This window comes from Lagenorhynchus albirostris, chromosome 20 (genome assembly GCF_949774975.1).
Source record: "Lagenorhynchus albirostris chromosome 20, mLagAlb1.1, whole genome shotgun sequence".
NCBI classification, from domain to species: Eukaryota; Metazoa; Chordata; class Mammalia; order Artiodactyla; family Delphinidae; genus Lagenorhynchus; species Lagenorhynchus albirostris.
The window spans coordinates 11,602,892-11,620,614 of NC_083114.1; the positions used below are offsets into that span (position 1 = coordinate 11,602,892).

At 47.5% G+C, this 17,723-nt stretch overlaps 1 protein-coding gene across 4 annotated transcripts in view; it reads left to right on the plus strand.

The window, feature by feature from the left end:
• The window catches only part of ANKFY1 (ankyrin repeat and FYVE domain containing 1), a 79,257-nt gene that overhangs the window by 59,800 nt on the left and 1,734 nt on the right, over positions 1 to 17,723 (plus strand). For 2 of the 4 annotated variants that reach the window (XM_060133669.1, XM_060133672.1), the window contains 9 exons: positions 275 to 431; positions 1,559 to 1,759; positions 3,287 to 3,463; positions 8,132 to 8,279; positions 8,743 to 8,833; positions 9,134 to 9,258; positions 10,735 to 10,881; positions 12,800 to 12,890; positions 13,563 to 17,687. In XM_060133669.1, coding sequence (XP_059989652.1) covers positions 275 to 431; positions 1,559 to 1,759; positions 3,287 to 3,463; positions 8,132 to 8,279; positions 8,743 to 8,833; positions 9,134 to 9,258; positions 10,735 to 10,881; positions 12,800 to 12,890; positions 13,563 to 13,695 — 1,270 coding nt within the window. In that variant the 3' untranslated portion in view covers positions 13,696 to 17,687. Of the gene's footprint in view, positions 1 to 274; positions 432 to 1,558; positions 1,760 to 3,286; positions 3,464 to 8,131; positions 8,280 to 8,742; positions 8,834 to 9,133; positions 9,259 to 10,734; positions 10,882 to 11,602; positions 12,284 to 12,799; positions 12,891 to 13,562; positions 17,688 to 17,723 lie in introns of those variants that run through there. The other 2 variants (XM_060133670.1, XM_060133671.1) reach the window with 2 other exon arrangements.

Sequence of the window (17,723 nt, forward strand, 5' to 3'; positions counted from 1 at the left end):
TTAGGACTCTGCGCTTCCAGTGCAGGGGCCCGGGTTCCATCCCTTGTCGGGGAACTAAGATCCTGCAAGACGCGTGGCGTGGCCAAAAATAAAAGAAAAAAAATCTGTGGGAGCAGGACACACACACCCGTATTTGAGGCCAAGAAGCAAGGACTGCAGTCCCTGGTGGTGGCAGCCTTTCTGTTGGGTTGGATGAGGCTGCTGCTTTACACCTGTTAGCATGCCTTCAGGCTCGGTGGAAGCATGCGTTCCTTTTACTTCCCCTTCCTTTCAGTGGCTGCGATGTGAATAGTCCCAGACAACCTGGTGCTAATGGAGAAGGAGAGGAAGAGGCCAGAGATGGGCAGACCCCCTTGCATTTGGCAGCCTCCTGGGGGCTGGAAGAGACGATACAGTGTCTTCTGGAGTTTGGTGCCAATGTAAATGCACAGGTAAGGAGAGTATCTCTTTTCCAGGAAGATGGATGGTAACCCCAGAATCAGGGAAATCACCTCTTATGGCCAGGGACCTTGCAGAGTCTCTGGTCTCGGGCCTCTGCTTTTCCATGAATGGGCCTAAGGGACGGACACACAAAGTGACTGTCTCTTGGGTCATGTAGCCTGTCTAGTAGTTTTAATGATTTTAATGATTTCGTCTCTTTGCCTTTGTCCTTTCTACAAAGTGAGGAAGGTTCGTTCAATCAACTTTTCTTTGCCTCCTGTCCACATTTTTTACAGATTTCCATTGAGAATTTGTTCCTATCCCAAGCTGAGTACTGTGTTTAGGAAAATGTTCCAGTAGCTCAATAGGGCATCCCTGAGTTACGTTCCTTGATGCTTTTCAACGTTCTAGCCTGTAAAGATTTGTGTAGCGGACTTCCCTGGCTGTCCAGTGGTTAAGGTTCTTCTAATACAGGGGACGGGTTCGATCCCTGGTTGGGGAACTAAGATCCCATGTGCCGCACTGTGCGGCCAAAAACAGAAAAGATTTATCTGGCCCTGCAGCCAGATAAGTAGTGGTTTAACTTAGAGGTGAGGGTGACTGCAGCTTTTTTTTTTTTTATAAATTTATTTATTTTATTTATAAAATAGTTGCGGCGAGCGGGGGCTACTCTTCGTTGCAGTGCGCGGGCTTCTCGTGGTGGCTTCTCTTGTTGCGGAGCACGGGCTCTAGGTGCGTGGGCTTCAGTAGTTGTGGCCCGCGGGCTCTAGAGCGCAGGCTCAGTAGTTGTAGCACGCGGGCTTAGTTGCTCTGCGGCATGTGGGATCTTCCCGGACCAGGGCTCGAACCTGTGTGTCCTGCATTGGCAGGCGGATTCCCAACCACTTCACCACCAGGAAAGCCCATATCACAGCTTTTCTAAACCAAATGTGTTTGTGCCCCTGGTCACTGGAGCGTGGAGGTAACGGGGAGTGGCTGTCAGTCATCTCTGTGTTTGGCCTCTTGAAAAACTGATTTCAAATACAGAGTGGCAGTATTGATTCTCAGAACTGAATTCTGTTTAGAGGTTATTCCCCTTCGTATTTTTCCTGGGTTTTATCTTTGCTTGGACATTGAAATCTGTGCCTTGTCCCCACAGGATGCAGAAGGAAGAACGCCTGTCCATGTGGCCATCAGCAACCAACACGGCGTCATCATTCAGCTGCTGATTTCCCACCCTGACATCCACTTGAATGTCCGAGACAGGCAGGGCCTGACCCCCTTTGCCTGTGCCATGACCTACAAGAACAACAAGGCAGCCGAGGCCATCCTGAAACGAGAGTCCGGGGCTGCTGAGCAGGTGAGTGACCGGCACCCAACATTCTCCATGGCGCCCCAAGCACTAAACATGTGTCACCAACTAAACAGGGCTCTTCTCGTTAAAGACATTTGTACTCCCCTTAAATTTTGGCCATTCAGATGTCCTGTCAGTGCTGGATGGAATGTGCCTGCTCTGCCCTGCATGCCAGCCACCTGCTGGTGCCATGTGTGGAAGGGAGCTGGCGGAGGCTGGGCCCAGGGACAGGAATTCTGTGCTTGTACAACTGAGGGCATTCTTTGCTTTTGCTGGGTGGTTTACTTGCCCTAGTAATGAATGTCTTAAAAGGGTTAAATTGAACTTGAGCTTTTGGTGTCATGTTGGGTTTTAGAGGAGCTGTCAGCATTCAGCTTAGCAGGCTCAGTTGTCCTTATTGTGGATGGTGAGCTGTTGACCTGCAACATCAGACTGGGCGGGAAAGGACAGAGGCAACTGATTTAAGGCGGGAGCTGGGATGGGTTTGTGAAGTCAGTTCTCAGACACTTGAATCTCCATCCAGCACTTTATTTGTCTATTTACGCCAAGATTTATGAGTAGCCATTTATGAAGGTAAATTGGAAACTTGGGACCTGAACAAAAGTACTAACACGGGTGGAGACTTTTGCTTTGTATTTCAGGCTTCCGTACATCCCTTTTCTTCAGTATTTGCCTGAGTGTGACTGATCGAGTAGGTGTTGACCTCACTCTTGCTCACATGGGGTAAAATATTCATGAATGGAGATAGTCATTTCACATTTCCTCCCCATCTAGCATGAAGCCGGTGCTGTTGATCGAAGTCCTTTGCAGATATGTTGGGGTGTGTGTGTGAGACGGAATATGGTGTGTGTGTAGCATGTGTGTCTCCCTCACTTCCTCCTGAGCCCTCACACTGATATGGCAGGTCTGGTAGTTGTAGTGTCCTGTGTGGTTTGATGTGAGTGGGCTTCTGTCTGCTTTACATCAGTGGTGCAAAGTCTATGACATACCGTTGGCGACCTCCCCCAACATGTATTATTATCCTGTAGCTCAGTGAAAGAAGAGACTTTCTGGAAATTTCTGAAGGTTTGTTTGGCTGCTCAAGGGTCAGGCTGGCATTGCAGCTGTGGTTTTTAGAATTCTGGGTGCTTGTTTTAGCCAAAGCAGGAAACACCCAAAGCCGCTGTCCACCATTGCCTTTCCCCATGCATCCCAGTATTCTGGTGCTTTTCTTTCCCTGTCCTTCAGGTTGTCTCCTTCTTGGCCTTCCAAGTCCACTCCTGCTTCAGGAGGATGCCGGGGCAGCTTGGGTTAGCTCCCTTTTTCTGACCACGCACATGTGGTCACACGCATAAATACGCAGTGTGGGTCTATGGTGGGTGTGGGGCGTGGGGTGTAGTGCGACATTGAGTGTTGGTTCTTGGGAGGGAGCTTCTGGAGCTGAGGGAGGACTACACCGTGGCCCTTCCAGTGGTCAGTGCAGCTCGCAGGTGCTCAGGAGGCCCTCTTGCAGGGGGAGCCCACTAATATTTTGGTTCCCACTTGTTGCCTTAGGTGGATAACAAGGGCCGGAATTTTCTTCACGTGGCAGTTCAGAACTCTGATATCGAAAGTGTGCTCTTCCTGATCAGCGTCCAGGCTAACGTGAATTCCAGAGTCCAGGATGCTTCCAAGTTGACCCCTTTGCACCTTGCTGTCCAAGCAGGCTCAGAGATTATTGTCCGCAATTTGGTAAGTGTCGCTGAAACATTATCGCATGAAACGTGTGGACAAAGCATGTTGTAGAGTGTGTGCGGACTCTCATCACAGGTGTTTGGCCAGGTATTGTGAAAGGCCAGCAGGAATTTGGGGAGGTAGCCGGTACACTGAGGAAAGCAGGTGTGTCTGTGGGCAGTGTGTCCTGAGTGCCCAGTGGGCAGACAGATGCTGGAGTGAGGCCACGAGGGAAGGCGGCGTGTGGGTGGCGGTGGCAGGGTGGGAGCATCAAGGGAAGGGAGGTCACTTCCGTTGACCGCCGGCTCTGTGTCAGGCGCTCAGCTGGTGCTTTCCAGCGAGTGCGCGCACACTCTCCCTCTCCCCACCCCTCCCTCCCCCCTCCCCCCTTCCCCCCCACTCTCTTGTTTTCATGAGTTTTAAAATCGTTTTTGGAGGTATAATTGACAAACAACATTAAGTTGGCTTCAGGTATACAACATTGATTTGGTATTTGTATATTTTGCAAAATGATCAACTCGAGTCTCGTTAACATCTGTCACCATATGTAGTTACAACAAATTTTTTTCCTGTGATGAGGATTTTTAAATTTACTCTCTTAGCAACTCTCGGATATACACCACAGTTTATTCACTGTAGTCACCATGCTGTGTATCACACCCCCGTGACTTACTTATTTTGTAACTGGAAGTTTGTGCCTTTTGACCCCCTTTACCCATTTTGCCCAGCCCTCACCCCTGCCTCTGGCAACCACTAGTCTATTCTCTGAATCTGTGAGCTTGGGGGTTTTTTGTTGTCTGTTTTGTAAACTCCACATGTGAGGTCATACGGTATTTGTCTTTCTCTTTCTGACTTATTTCACTTAGCATAATGCCCTCAAGGTCCAGCCATGTTGCTGCAAAAGATTCCATTCCTTTTTACGGCTGAATAGTGTTCATTGTATATACATAACACAGCTCTTTATCCATCCCTCCGTCACAGATACTTAGGTTGCTTCCATATCTTGGCTGCTGAAAATAATGCTGCAATTAAACATGGGTGCATGTATCTTTTTGAATTAGTGGGGGTTTATTTTGGAAAAATGCCCAGAAGTGGAATTATTAGGTCGTATGGTAGATGTATGTTGAATTTTTTGAGGAACCTTCATACTTTTTTCCTTAGTGGCTACACCAGTTTACATTCCCACCAGCAATGCACGAGGCTTCCCTTTTCTCCACATCCTTGCCAACACTTGTTACTCATAATAACCATTCTAACAGGTGTGAGGTGATATCTCATGGGCTTTTAAAAAATGTTTGTTTATTATTTATTTATTTGTTTATTTTGGCTGCGTTGGGTCTTAGCTGCCGCATGTGGGATCTTCCTTGTGGCATGTGGGATTTTCCTTGTGGCGTGTGGGATCTTTTTTTTTTTTTTTGGTTGCAGCATGTGGACTTCTTAGTTGCAGCATGCATGCGGGATCTAGTTCCCAGACCAGGGATCGAACCCGGGCCCCCCGCGTTGGGAGCTCGGAGTCTTACCCACTGGACCACCAGGGAAGTCCCTCTCATTGTGGTTTTGATTTACATTTCCCTGATGATTAGTAATGTAGAGCATCTTTTCATGTACCTGTTGGCTATCTGTATGTCTTCTGTGGAAAAATATGTATTTAGATCCTTTGCCCATTTTTAATTGGATTGTTTCTCCTTTGCTGTGCAGAAGCTTTTTAGTTTGTAGTCCCAGTTTTTTATTTTTGCTTTTGTTGCATTTGCTTTTGGTGTCAGATCTAAAAAACTTATCACCAGTACTGATGTCAGGGAGCTTACTGCATCTTAATTCTCAAAACTACTCAGAGGGATGTAGGAAATGTTTTACATTTTACAAAGGAGAAAATTTAATCTCAAAGAATTTTCTTCCCTCAAGAATATCAGTGGACTTCCCCGGTGGCGCAGTGGTCAAGAATCCACCTGCCATTGCAGGGGGACATGGGTTCGATCCCTGGTCCGGGAAGATCCCACATGCTGCGGAGCAACTAAGCCCGTGTGTCACAACTACTGAGCCTGTGCTCTAGAGCCTGCGAGCCACAACTACTGAAGCCTGCGTGCTACAGTTACTGAAGCCCACGCACCTAGAGCCCGTGCTCCGCAACAAGAGAAGCCACTGCAATGAGAAGCCCCCACTTGCCACAACTAGAGAAAGCCTACATGCAGCAATGGATGAATGAATGGATAGATAGATAGATAGATAAATAAGAAAGAAAGAAGGGAGGGAGGGAGGGAAGGAAGGAGGGAGGAAGGGAAGGAGGGAGGGAGGGAGGAAGGACCAAAGGAAGGAAGGAAGGGAGGGAGGGAGGGAGGGAGGAAGGAAGGAAGGAAGGAAAATCAACTAGTTAGGAGTATAGCTGGGAATTTGGCCATTTCTTTTTGACCCCAAAGCCTGTCTTTTCCAGGACAACTTAATGCCACCCAGGCAGGGGAAGGGTCTGAGCAAAGATGTGGAGACTGGAAAATGCATGTGGTTTTTCAAGTGGCAAAGTTTGGTTGAAATTTGAGCAGAGAGTAGAAGGAGATGTGGTTGGAGAGAGAGATAGAAGCCAGGTCATGGGGTCTCATATTTCAAACCAAGAACTGTGAGCGGCCTTCATCCTTTCAGTAGTAGAGTGTTTGAGCTGAGAGCGTGGTCCAGAGCCAAGACCAGGCCTCCACGTCACCTGGCTGGCTTACAGAGCTGCCGCTTGCTGCTGCCTCCCATCGGAACTGACCGCTCGAGCACTTGCCCAGCCTTTGGTGCCCTGCCATTTTTGTTTTTGAAGAATTCTTTTTAGGAAAATCTTTATGACTTGACATGTGTTGGAGCTGAGAGAGCATCTGCCTTGGGGGTGGGGTGTGAGGGTGTGGGGGCAGTGTCAGCAGAGAAGAGGCCTAGGGGAGGCAACCACAGGGAAGGATGGACTGGACAGTGATGAGGAGGTGGGTCTGACAGATGCCGGGTGCAGACTGGATGTGGGGAGCAGTGAAGGAGGCAGACGTGAATAGGGAGTTGCGCCCCGTGTGTGTCAGTCTGCCTGCCACCCTAGGAACCTAGGTGTTTTGAGGGTCAGGGCCCCTTCCTCAAGGTCATGCCTCTGTTTTACTAAGCCTTGATCTTGCAGGTGATTGGAGTACCTAGAAACAGCTGATCTTCCAAACAATGGCCATGTAGTCCTTTGTCTATGAATCGGTATAGCTTAATGTTGGAACCTATTCACACTGAAACAGTGCCTTTCTCCACTGAGAAAGGTTAGGGTTAGCGATGACCCTAGCACAGCACTCACGACCATGAATACCCCTCTATGGCATGTCCTATTTGGACCTATGATTTGACCAGGCACCCAGAGGTCTGGGGGGCTGGGACTTGGAAGTCAGGGTCAGAACCAGAGAAGCTGATCACTGCCTAGATTTTCCCAGAGGCAGGGTGCCTGCACACACAGACAAAGGAAGCAAAGATGGCTGCAGACCTCAGGAGAGGCAAATTGGGCTTTGACTGCAAAGTAGAGGTTCTGTTCTGTTACCAGCAGCTGTCTTTGAAACTTTATTAGGAAGTGGATGATGAATGAACTTCAGATACTAAATGAATATATAAGACACTATTTAAAGGACCTTCCTGCCTTTGATTCTGTAATTCTTTGTGTTACTTTCTTTCTTTTAAAAAACTAATTTTAAAAAGTACATTTTTACTGTGGATTTATTTATATCCCTTAAAGCACGTAAGGATATAAAGCAGTTAGTAACTCCCTTTCACTCCTGACTCTTCCCTGAGTTTGGCATGTATGCTTTTAAACACCTTCACAGTTTGTGTATGTTTGTGTGTGTATATATAGTTCTCTTATCTCTGTCTCACCAAATGGAATCACACTATCTTCCTGTCTTCTAACGTGCCTTTTTAAATTTAAATTTTATTTATTTATTTATTTATTTATTTATTTATTTATGGTAAGCACGGGCCTCTCACTGTTATGGCCTCTCCCGTTGCGGAGCACAGGCTCCGGACGCGCAGGCTCAGCGGCCATGGCTCACGGGCCCAGCCGCTCCGCGGCACGTGGGATCTTCCTGGACCGGGGCACGAACCCGTGTCGCCTGCATCAGCAGGCGTACTCTCAACCACTGCGCCACCAGGGAAGCCCTATTTTTTTATTTTTATGTTTTGTTTTTTTGATAGGTAAGTAGTGGATTTATTTAGAGAGAAACACACTCCACAGACAGAGTTCGGGCCATCTCAGAAAGCAAGAGAGGCCTAACTTGCCTTTTTTTTAAACTTACTATAGCATATATATCCTTTCATGTTAAGCCATAAATTTTTAACATCTTAGTGGCTCCCAGTGCTATTGTTTGTATGTTTTATAATTTCTGTAACTAAATCTTTTCTGCAGTCTGGTTTTACTGTTACACGCAGTGGACATCCTTATATAGTGCACTGCAGTCCTGTGTAGTTTAATATACTGAAGTCTTAGAATTTCTCTGTCCTAGGGAATGGCTTTTTAAACATTTTGATAATTGCCAGTTTGCCCTTGGGATAGGTTTTGCTGGCCTGTGCCTCACCAGGAGTTTGCTCCCAGCTTTGCCAGCAGGGCAGACTCTGTGGATGCCAGGAGATAGGCAGGCTTGGTCCCTTACACAGGACCTTGGTTGGTTGTGGTAGAACGGCTGATCATGTAATCAACTTCAACAGCTTCTTGCAGGAGCCAAAGTGAATGAATTAACCAAGCACCGCCAGACGGCCCTCCATCTTGCTGCCCAGCAGGACCTGCCCACCATTTGCTCAGTCCTCTTGGAGAATGGAGTGGACTTTGCTGCTGTGGATGAGAATGGAAATAATGGTAACTTCCAGTCATTCCCCGTGTGCAGTGCTGAGTGCCTCGAGCAGTCCCTCCCTTCTAGGGTTGGAGGGGCACTGCCCCCTTGGGTCTGCTCCCCTTCCCAGAGGTTGGCTCTTACAGGGGCAGTGCTGTGACAGGAAATGCTCTGAGCCAGGCATGCACCCTGCTCCTGACCAGGGCCTGAGCAACCTCCTGATGTGAGTGGTAACTCTGGAGGCCTAAATGGCTTCTTGTGAAACCATTGAATCTCATCTTTGGATAACGGCAGAGGCAGAAAGTGAATCTTAGGTTGCATTTAGGACTCATTCTTGGGGATGGTGAAGCATGGAAAGGATGGTTCTGTGAGTGGACAGTGGCTGCTCTGGCCGAGTCCCATTTAGAGGGAGGTTTGTGAGGGTGAGGAGGAGTCGAGATTTTCTCTCTGTGCTTCTGGACTTGCACTGTAAGAGAGTTTCCTCCTCAGCTCTTCATCTCGCTGTCATGCATGGCCGGCTCAACAACATCCGGGTCCTCCTGACAGAGTGCACTGTGGATGCTGAAGCCTTTAATCTACGGTGAGTGTGTGTGGTTCAGAGCAGAGGCCAGAGTTCCACGTCCCCTGGCCTGCCCCGAGCTGGTGGTCACGGGCACCTTGTATTAGCCCCAGGGGCATGCTGCAGAACTGTCCACTAGGGCCCTTGACCAGCCTTTAGTACCCTGGAATTCTTCTTTCTGAAAATACTTTTTAGGAAAACTTTTATGATTATTGTGTCCTTTAGATTTATCCAGCATCACAGAGTTCTGAAAACCCCATTTCTCTTGTGCATGATGGCTGTGTCAGATAGATCCCTAACTTTTCCAACTTGTTTTATCAGAGGCCAGTCGCCACTGCACATTTTGGGACAATATGGCAAGGAGAATGCAGCAGCCATCTTTGATCTCTTCTTAGAGTGCATGCCTGAGTATCCTCTGGATAAACCAGATGCAGAAGGAAACACAGGTATGTAATAAGATTTTTGTCTGTCCTGTCTCACTGGTGTTCCTTGCTTCCTAGAAAAATAAGAGCCCATGCCGAAAAACAAGACACCCATGCCGTTACTTAAGGACATTCAGCCCAGTGGGCTGGGCTCTGTGAGAACCTGTTACCGATTCCTGACTTGGAATTTGGCAGTGTCTGATTTTAGGCACAAGCACATCTGAAGTGGGGCTAGTGCTCCAAAGCCATATCCACGTCCGGACAGGCCTGCCCACCTGTTTTTATTGCCCTCATCTACCTCGTATCCAGTCAACTAGATCCCTACCCAAGCTTCCAGATCCCAAGAGAGAGAGGAAATACAGCCACCTCACAGGTGCTTCAGAAGGAGGAAATGTGCTACAGTGCGTATTTATGTGTTTTGAAAAAGTGGCATGTTATATACAGATGAGGGCTGATGTCTAATTGAGGGGTTTAGTAAACAGGCCTCTGTCATGGTAGTGCTCTAGCCACCCACAATCACTGTGTTAATTTGTGTAGCTTTCATAGTGTTTTTGATGGACTTTTGCATTCGTTTTCTTGTTGAATACTCGCAACAACCTTATAAGGTAAGCAGTGCGTATAATGTGTCCCCATTTTTCAAGTAAGGAAACAAAGATGAAACCCAAATCTCTTTCTCCCTAGCCCAGGGCTCTCTGAGCTCTTTGCTGCTGCTGTATTCCCATTCATTTGCCATCATTGCCAGACAGAACCTCATGGCCTTTGGCAGCAATGCAGTCACCAAAGGGTGTCCCAGACCTTAGCATGGGACCAAATATTTTGTCATCAGTTCTCGGCCTTGATTCATGAACATGTTTTTTAAGCCAGCAGTGGTGAGCCTGAGTTTCAGAGGAGTCAGCCCTGGGCGTGAGCTGCTGGACCCAGAGCCTACTGCAGTGAGCACCGTTGTCCAGGAGCAGGTGAACAGGCAGGCAGGTGCTTCCTGCCCCAGTAGGGAGGGCCAGCAGGGTGGCCTGGCCAGAGCCCGGGCGCCCACCAGGCCTGCTCCTGCATAGGAGAGAGGCTCCACGGGGTAGAAGAACTTTCTGGCGCAGGTTTACCGCACTAATCTATTGTTTTCTCCGTGTGTACACACCTCACGAGTCTTCAGAGTTAGGTACATCGTGTGAAAAGAGCTTTGTCCCCCACCCCCCAGTGTTTTATGCCAGAGGAAGGCAGCTGAAACAATGGTATATTTTCCCTTCAGTGTGTGACCCCTCCTCAGTGCTCTTGTGGCCAGAGCTCTGAATGGGCAGGAGTGTGTCTCTGGAGCTGGAGCTGCTCTGGACCCCCTGGCTCGTGGCCGGGTCCTTGGCTGCAAGATGCTGCAGATCCTCTGCGGAGCTGTCACGAGAGCCCCAAGGCCCTTGTGTGTCAGTGGGGACTTTGCCAACACGTGTCCTGCCAGGGTTCTGTCCTGCCCTCGGCGGTGGGAAGTAGCCCTGCCTGTGGTTTTGTTTCCAGTGCTGCTCTTGGCATACATGAAAGGGAACGCCAACTTGTGCCGTGCCGTTGTCCGCTCGGGTGCTCGCCTGGGGGTGAACAACAACCAAGGGGTCAACATCTTCAACTACCAGGTTGCCACCAAGCAGCTGCTGTTTAGACTCTTAGGTGAGTGGCCCACTTGCTGCCCTTCCAGTGCAGGCACAGTGACGGTGTTGATTATCTGGATGTACTGGTGACCTTGAAATCTCATAATGACTTGCTTCACGATCTGAACCAGCAGTTTTCCAGGCACCATATGGTTTAGGCCTTTGTGAATGCCATGCAGGGCCTTTGAGCAGCAGTGGGAGGGTCACTTTTGGAAATCTGGTTTATTGGGTGTCCCGCTTTGGGGCTCCCGTCAGTTTCCCATTTCCCCAGATCCCACCAGAAACCTGACAGCTCCAGGCATTCCCCCTTCCCACGGTTCCCGACTGCGTGTCTGCACACCCTTTGTCCTTCAGCTGATGCCACTTCTCTGCGTCCTTCAGAATTGCCTTCTGGTTCAGCCCCACTGACTTCCTCCTCTGTGTTCCTTTTGTGGCGAGGAGAGCTTCACGCTTGATGAATGTCATATTGCAAGTCTTTACTTGTCCCCATTGAAGTAGCAGAAAGACTCAGAATGTCTCAAGTGCCACTGTGCTGTCATCACCCACAGTGCAGGTGGAACGGGGTTCTTAGCCCCATGGTATGTGCAGAGAAACGAGCTCAGACATACTTAGTAGCTGTGTGATCTTGATGTAGGTGACTTGCCCAAGGTCACAAAGCTGGTTTGTAGCAGAGCCAGCACCAAAGTGTGGTGTTGCTATAGCTAGTCTACTCTCTGCCGTGCTCTTGGTCAACCTTTTAGGAGCTCAGATCAGGAGCCCACACCATCTGCAGTGCTGGCATGTGGAAGGTGCTTGGTGACGATTGATTCCTCCCCGTGAGCTCGGTCTCCTTCTCTGCATGGAGCACTCAAAGCAGTGCCGGCATGTGGTTAGAGAAATGCTAGTGGTTGCTGCTGTCACCTACACTGGTAACTTCCAACCGAATGCCCCACAGCTTCCACAGACTCAAAACTGAACTCCTCTGCTGCTCTGCTTCTCTCTGATGTCTCTTCCCTGCCAGTGGTCCCACCTCAGACTCAGTGACTCTGTCCAGAAACCTGGGAATCACCTTTGTCTCCTTCCTGCTCCCTGCCTCCCTCTCACCCCCGACTTGTGTTCAGTCACCAGACCTGACGGATTCTGCCCCCTTCATTGCTCTTGTCTGGTCCCTCCATCCCTGTTCCCCTTACCATGGGGCCCCTGCCAGTCTTTCCAGCTGTTGGTCTGCCCTCTCCCTGCCATACCATCCCTGACTGCATGTGTTTCCCCCACAGACACTGTGCTGTTTCACTGCCTTAAGACTGTTTCCTTCCTACCCCCGTCTGCCTGGCAGACAATGGTTCTCCATATTTTCCTGTGTGCCACTTTCCCTGACCTACTTAGAATATAGACAGACCTCGGTCAGTTCCCGACCACCACAATAAAGTGAATATTGCAATAAACTAAGTCACACAAATTTTTTTGGCTTCCCAGCGCATATAAAAGTTCTATTTACATTGTACTGTAGTTTATTGCGTATGCAGTGGCACTGTCCAAAAATCAATGTATATACCTCAATTGAAAAATACTTCATTGTTAAAAAATGCCAAAATAAAATAGTAACATCAAAGATCACTGATCACAGATCATCATAACAAATATAATAATAATGAAAAAGTTTGAAATTTTTGAGAATTACCAAAGTGTGACAGAGACATGAAGTAAGAAAATGCTCTTGGAAAAATGGCACTGCTAGACTTGCTCAATGCAGGGTTGCCACAAACCTTCAATTTGTAAAAAGTACGATATCTGCAAAGCGCAATAAAAGGAAGCGTGCCTGTATGTTGCTTTCTTATCCTTCACGTCCCTCTGCGACGTGTTGCTTTATTTACTGGGCCATTTCCCTGCTACTTCTGAGCCCCAGGTCTGGCTGGGCACAGTCGGTATCTGACAGGAACTAGTCTTGTGCTGTGTTGCAGATATGCTGTCCAAGGAGCCTCCGTGGTGTGACGGCTCCAATTGCTATGAGTGTACTGCCAAGTTTGGAGTCACAACTCGCAAACATCACTGGTAAGACTGTCCCCGCCCACCCCCCACCAATCACTTGCCAGAGGAATAAGGGGATTTCTGCTATACCATTGCTGCTGCCTTTTCCCATGGTAAACTATGAACTTGCCAGGGCCCTGTACTCTCCTGGGCAACACTTGACCACACGGAGCAATGAGGTGACGGGACCCTGCACACTTCTAGTGATGTACAGAGGCCAGCGGGCACTCAGACTGATGGCTTTCCTGCTGAATGCTGGGGTTCACAGTGCTAGGTGGCCTGTCAGGCCTCCTGTCGTCTTAGCCAGGCTTCCTGCTTGCAGTGAAGCTGAGTTGATCACTGCGCTCCCAGGACGTGTGCTTCCCAGCCTGAGCACAGGCCACTGTCCTGAGAACTGAGGAGCTGTTCCCATTACAGGGAGACGCTTCTTTGGCTCTTGCTGAGCCTTTCTTGAGCTTTAAAGAAAGAGGCTTCTCCAGGATCACTTTAACGTAATTATTGGCTAGAATTTTGTTGTCATGTACTATAAATTATACATGCGTTGGTATGATTTGGCTGGCGAGGGGCAGAGCTGGCCTCAGAGTGCCAGGCATGGGCTTGCTTGTCCGATGGGGCACTGCCGTGCTGTGCTCGCGTGCCGGGCGGCAGTCTGCTCTCGAGAACCCCTCTCACACTTCCTTTCTTTGCTTCCCACAGTCGTCACTGCGGACGTCTTCTTTGCCATAAATGCTCGACCAAGGAGATTCCTATTATAAAGTTTGATCTGAACAAGCCTGTGCGAGTTTGCAACATTTGCTTTGATGTACTGACTTTGGGTGGGGTCTCTTAGTGAGCCCCCGGGAAGGTCCAGGCCACATCCTCGGTTGCATCCCCAGCAGCGGCTCTGCTCACCAGCCTGACCCCCCCACCCCCCACCCCCCAGAGCAGGAGCTGGCAGTTGTGTTCTTGCGGCAATAGACTGGAGCAATTAAGGACCGTGGTGTGACAGATCCCATCTCAAATAATTCTGTGTGATTGTCAGTTTATCAGACTATGATCAAGGTCACTAGACGTCTCACTAATTGGACCAGGTCTTTTAGCCTAAGTGGTAAATGTGATAGGAATTAGACCCCATTCTGCTAGCAATGTACAAGGATGCTTTGAAAACCATTTTCCCTTCCAGTAGCTTAGTGTCCATCTCAGAGCATTCATGAAGTCTTCCTGACTGGGTGGACTTCCTAGGCAGAGCCTAACCGTAGGAAGCTGGCATCTGGCTGCACGACAAGAGCTGGCTTTACTCTAGGGTAAGTGGCTGTGGACTTTTCTGCACAGTGTTTTCATAAAGGTAATAGGATCCTCTTGCCCTGAAATCTCGCTCTCTCTTTTTTTTTTTTTTGGGAAAAGCTAAGCTGTATTTTTAGTGAACTACCCCTTTAAAAAAGGTGAAATATTTCTAAGCAGGGTTCAAAGATGAGAGCTGAAAAATTGTGGCCTTAACAACTGAAAGCTTTACCAGTATTCATGCTACTCGGGTGTCAGGATTGCGGTGTGGCAGCTTGACACCTCCTAGCAGCCGTCTTGTTCTCTCATCTTACTGTGTCCTGTCTATGGAGTCCTCAGTCACCTGCCACTAGGCAGTGGTGGAGAAAATGCACTTTTATTGTGCTGCACTTTTTATATAGCTGCATTATTGGTGATTCCAATTTAAAAATCCATATTCAAAAATACCCTCACGCATCCATGCATCAGTGATTCTAATGATTGGCTTTGACTGGACCTCAGCTCACACTAAGTCTTAAAGGGAAAACTCCTGCGGAGTGTCATGTGGAGCAGGAGAGTGACACGGGCCAAGTGAGGGGAAGGGGACTCTCCAGCCTCAGGCTGGCAGGTCCCATCTCCTTGACACGAGTGCTTCTTGCTGAAACCTTTGCAGTTATGTTGTGAGTGCTGTCCGTCCCAGGTCCCAGGTCCTTGCCCCATAAGAGCCAACAGCCAAAGGCCCTGGCCAAGTGTGTGTGACCCCATCTTGGAAGGCTCGCTCGTGTGCTGAATGAGGCCCCCAGAGCCTACCAGGCCTTAGTCGCTGCTAGTACTGCATTAATCCTGAAGTGTTAAACTTCTTTTCTTTTGAAGGTTTGGCCAGTTTTTTTAAAAAATGCACATTTAAAGAGAAACTTCTACCACTGCTTTAAAAACAAAACAAAACAAAACTCTGAGATGAACAATATGTGTTGTACAGCTATACTCAGAGATTAACAATCTCAATCATACATACTGTTTTTTTCAGACATTTAACCACTACATTTTTTTGTATTAATGAAGTATGAATATATGTGTAAAAGGGACTAAATATATTTTTTTTTGCAGCAGCCTGTTGTTTTGTTTGGATAATGGTATGTCCTCCATGTTGCTGTAGATTTATACATCCTACTGCCTAAATATGTGTGTAAAATGAGCTGATAAACCAGAGTGCTACGTTTTTTTTTAACATTTCTGTGGATTTATAAGATATATATGCTTTCTATGTTAATATGAGCTTGTGCACAATGTTTCAAAGAAAAAATTAATTAGAAGAGTTCTCCTGTCCCCAAAAGTCTGTGACATATTTCATATAGAATTTTTATAGGAAAACAGCTAGTCTTGGCAAACACCTGACCACGTGAAGCATGTGGTCAGTTTCCATTTTCTGTTGCCTGAACAGGGCCTGAGGAAGTAGGCCTTAGTTAGGTGGCTTGATTCTTTAATTGGAAAGTAAGATAATTATGCTTCAGATATGAATTGAGGTAGTTGGTACTTTTATACCTGTTCTTTTAATGTTCATGGTAGAGAGAGCAGGACGGAAATTCAATCAGGGATGAGATTGATTGTCCTGCCCCTGCCCTACTATACCAATTTCAATAACACTCTAATTTCACTTAAGAATCTTGAAATCATGTTTGAAATTGTTGAGTCAAGCTTCTTTTTCTTCACAGAGTCCAGGGATAGCAATGGTACTTAGCTGCCACAAGTTGGGGGAACATTTTGTGAGTTCTGCATTGGCTTCAGGTAGATCTTGTAGATCTAGAAAAAGCACCTTTCCACAGTCTTAGGCTCTCCCTGCCGTGCTGATGCTTGCAGGGCTGTGTCTCAGGATCCTTGAGTGGTGGCTGACCTGGGGGGACTTGACGTGCTCTCAGTCCCCTTTGTGCTCTCCAGGCCGTCAGACTTGACTCTAGAACTGCCTGGCTGTTCTTGTTACATTTTAATCCATAGCTTACATACTAATAGAAAAAACTCAATTTTAATCATTCAGAAAGTTGCCAACTGTGACTGAGTAGAGCAGGAAGAATAAACTTTATTGAAATATAATTTGCTGAATCAGTCAACATTTTATGCTGAATTAGCTTTTTAACTGCCTCATGCTCATCACCAGATTTATGATACAGTGTGTTCTTTACAGTCCTTTCTTTTTTTTTTTAAAGATGAAGGTACAAACCATGTGCTATATATATAAATGGAATGGCTAAAACTAACTTGCTATGATCCTCGAACACAGGAATTTCCCACAAACTTAAGTGCCTACACTTAGGACTTATTAACTTTCAGTTATCTTTTAGTGGTGTCTCACTGAATGATGTATTAGAATATGTGTTCTGTTTGGAGTTTGTTGCCTGTGCATTGTCAACCCTAGTTACCAACTTAGTCGAGGCTGGATTAGATTGTTCAGTTCACCTGCCATATTCTCTCCAGGAGTGGGGTCCACGTGACCACTAGTCCTCTACCTCAGAGCCCTGAGTTATTTGTGACCGCCCTGTTCAGCTTTCCTCTCTCCTCTCCCTGAATGGGGTCCCTGCATGGAACTCAGCGTGCTTGTGGGTTCACCACCACTCCCGGTTCATGTCTCCCACTTGTTGTATTGAACGGTATTGTGCTAATCTTATCTGTAGGCATGAAGTGGAGGAAAAGCCTTGGGACAGGGGAAAACCTTGATCTCCATCTAGGTTTCTTTTTAATCTGGAGAAAAACCCCTATTGAACTATGTAATGCTTAGATCTGAAAGGCAAACTAACTTTCAGATCTACCCAGGTGACAGTAGCATGAGCAAGTAAATGTAACACTTCCATGACAGCCCCGCGTGGAGCTTGCAGGTTGAGACTGAGAGAGAGCTCCTGAAACAAGCTTTCTTCCAGGACCTGGGACTGCTTCCCTCGGGCCCAGGCCCAGGAGAACTGGGCATGGGGCTGGCAAGACCAGCCCCTCCTAATCTGAAGCACCAAAGCTCCCCAGCCCCTCTGGGGAGAGGAGGAAGCTGAGGACAAATAACTTTCTAAAGCGTTTGGAAGCCACATTCTCATTTTGTGGAAGTAATTTAGTGAAGAGCTGATTATTTGACTAAACACTTATTAAATTTCCAGAAGTCATCATAGATGCCTTAAAGATTTTCTTTGGAAGATCATTGCCTGTACTGTTACTTTTTTGTGTGGCATAAGTAATATATTAACCTGTTACAACCGACGACATTGGTTTTCTGTAGCTAGGGAGTCTGGAGTTGGCAGCCTGTTCAGCTTAATGACTTAATGTCCTTTTTTGGCACATGTGTGGAGTTGGCTGTTACCATGACATACCTGTGTGCTATACCCAGGGGGAGGGCTGGGCCAAAACTGCAGGCACACATTTGGGTTGATCACCTTGGCTTCCAAGCCATTCCGGGTGGTGCTCAGTGTGGGGCGAGAGCATCATATAGGACCATGGCGCTTAGCAGCATTGTTTCTTTGGAGTCCGTGTAATGGAATGTATTTTTCAAATATTGATATTTGCATTTTCTGTAATATTTCCATATAAATAAAATGAGGTAAAATTGTACATTTAAAGTGGAAACCTTAATAACACATTTGTAGT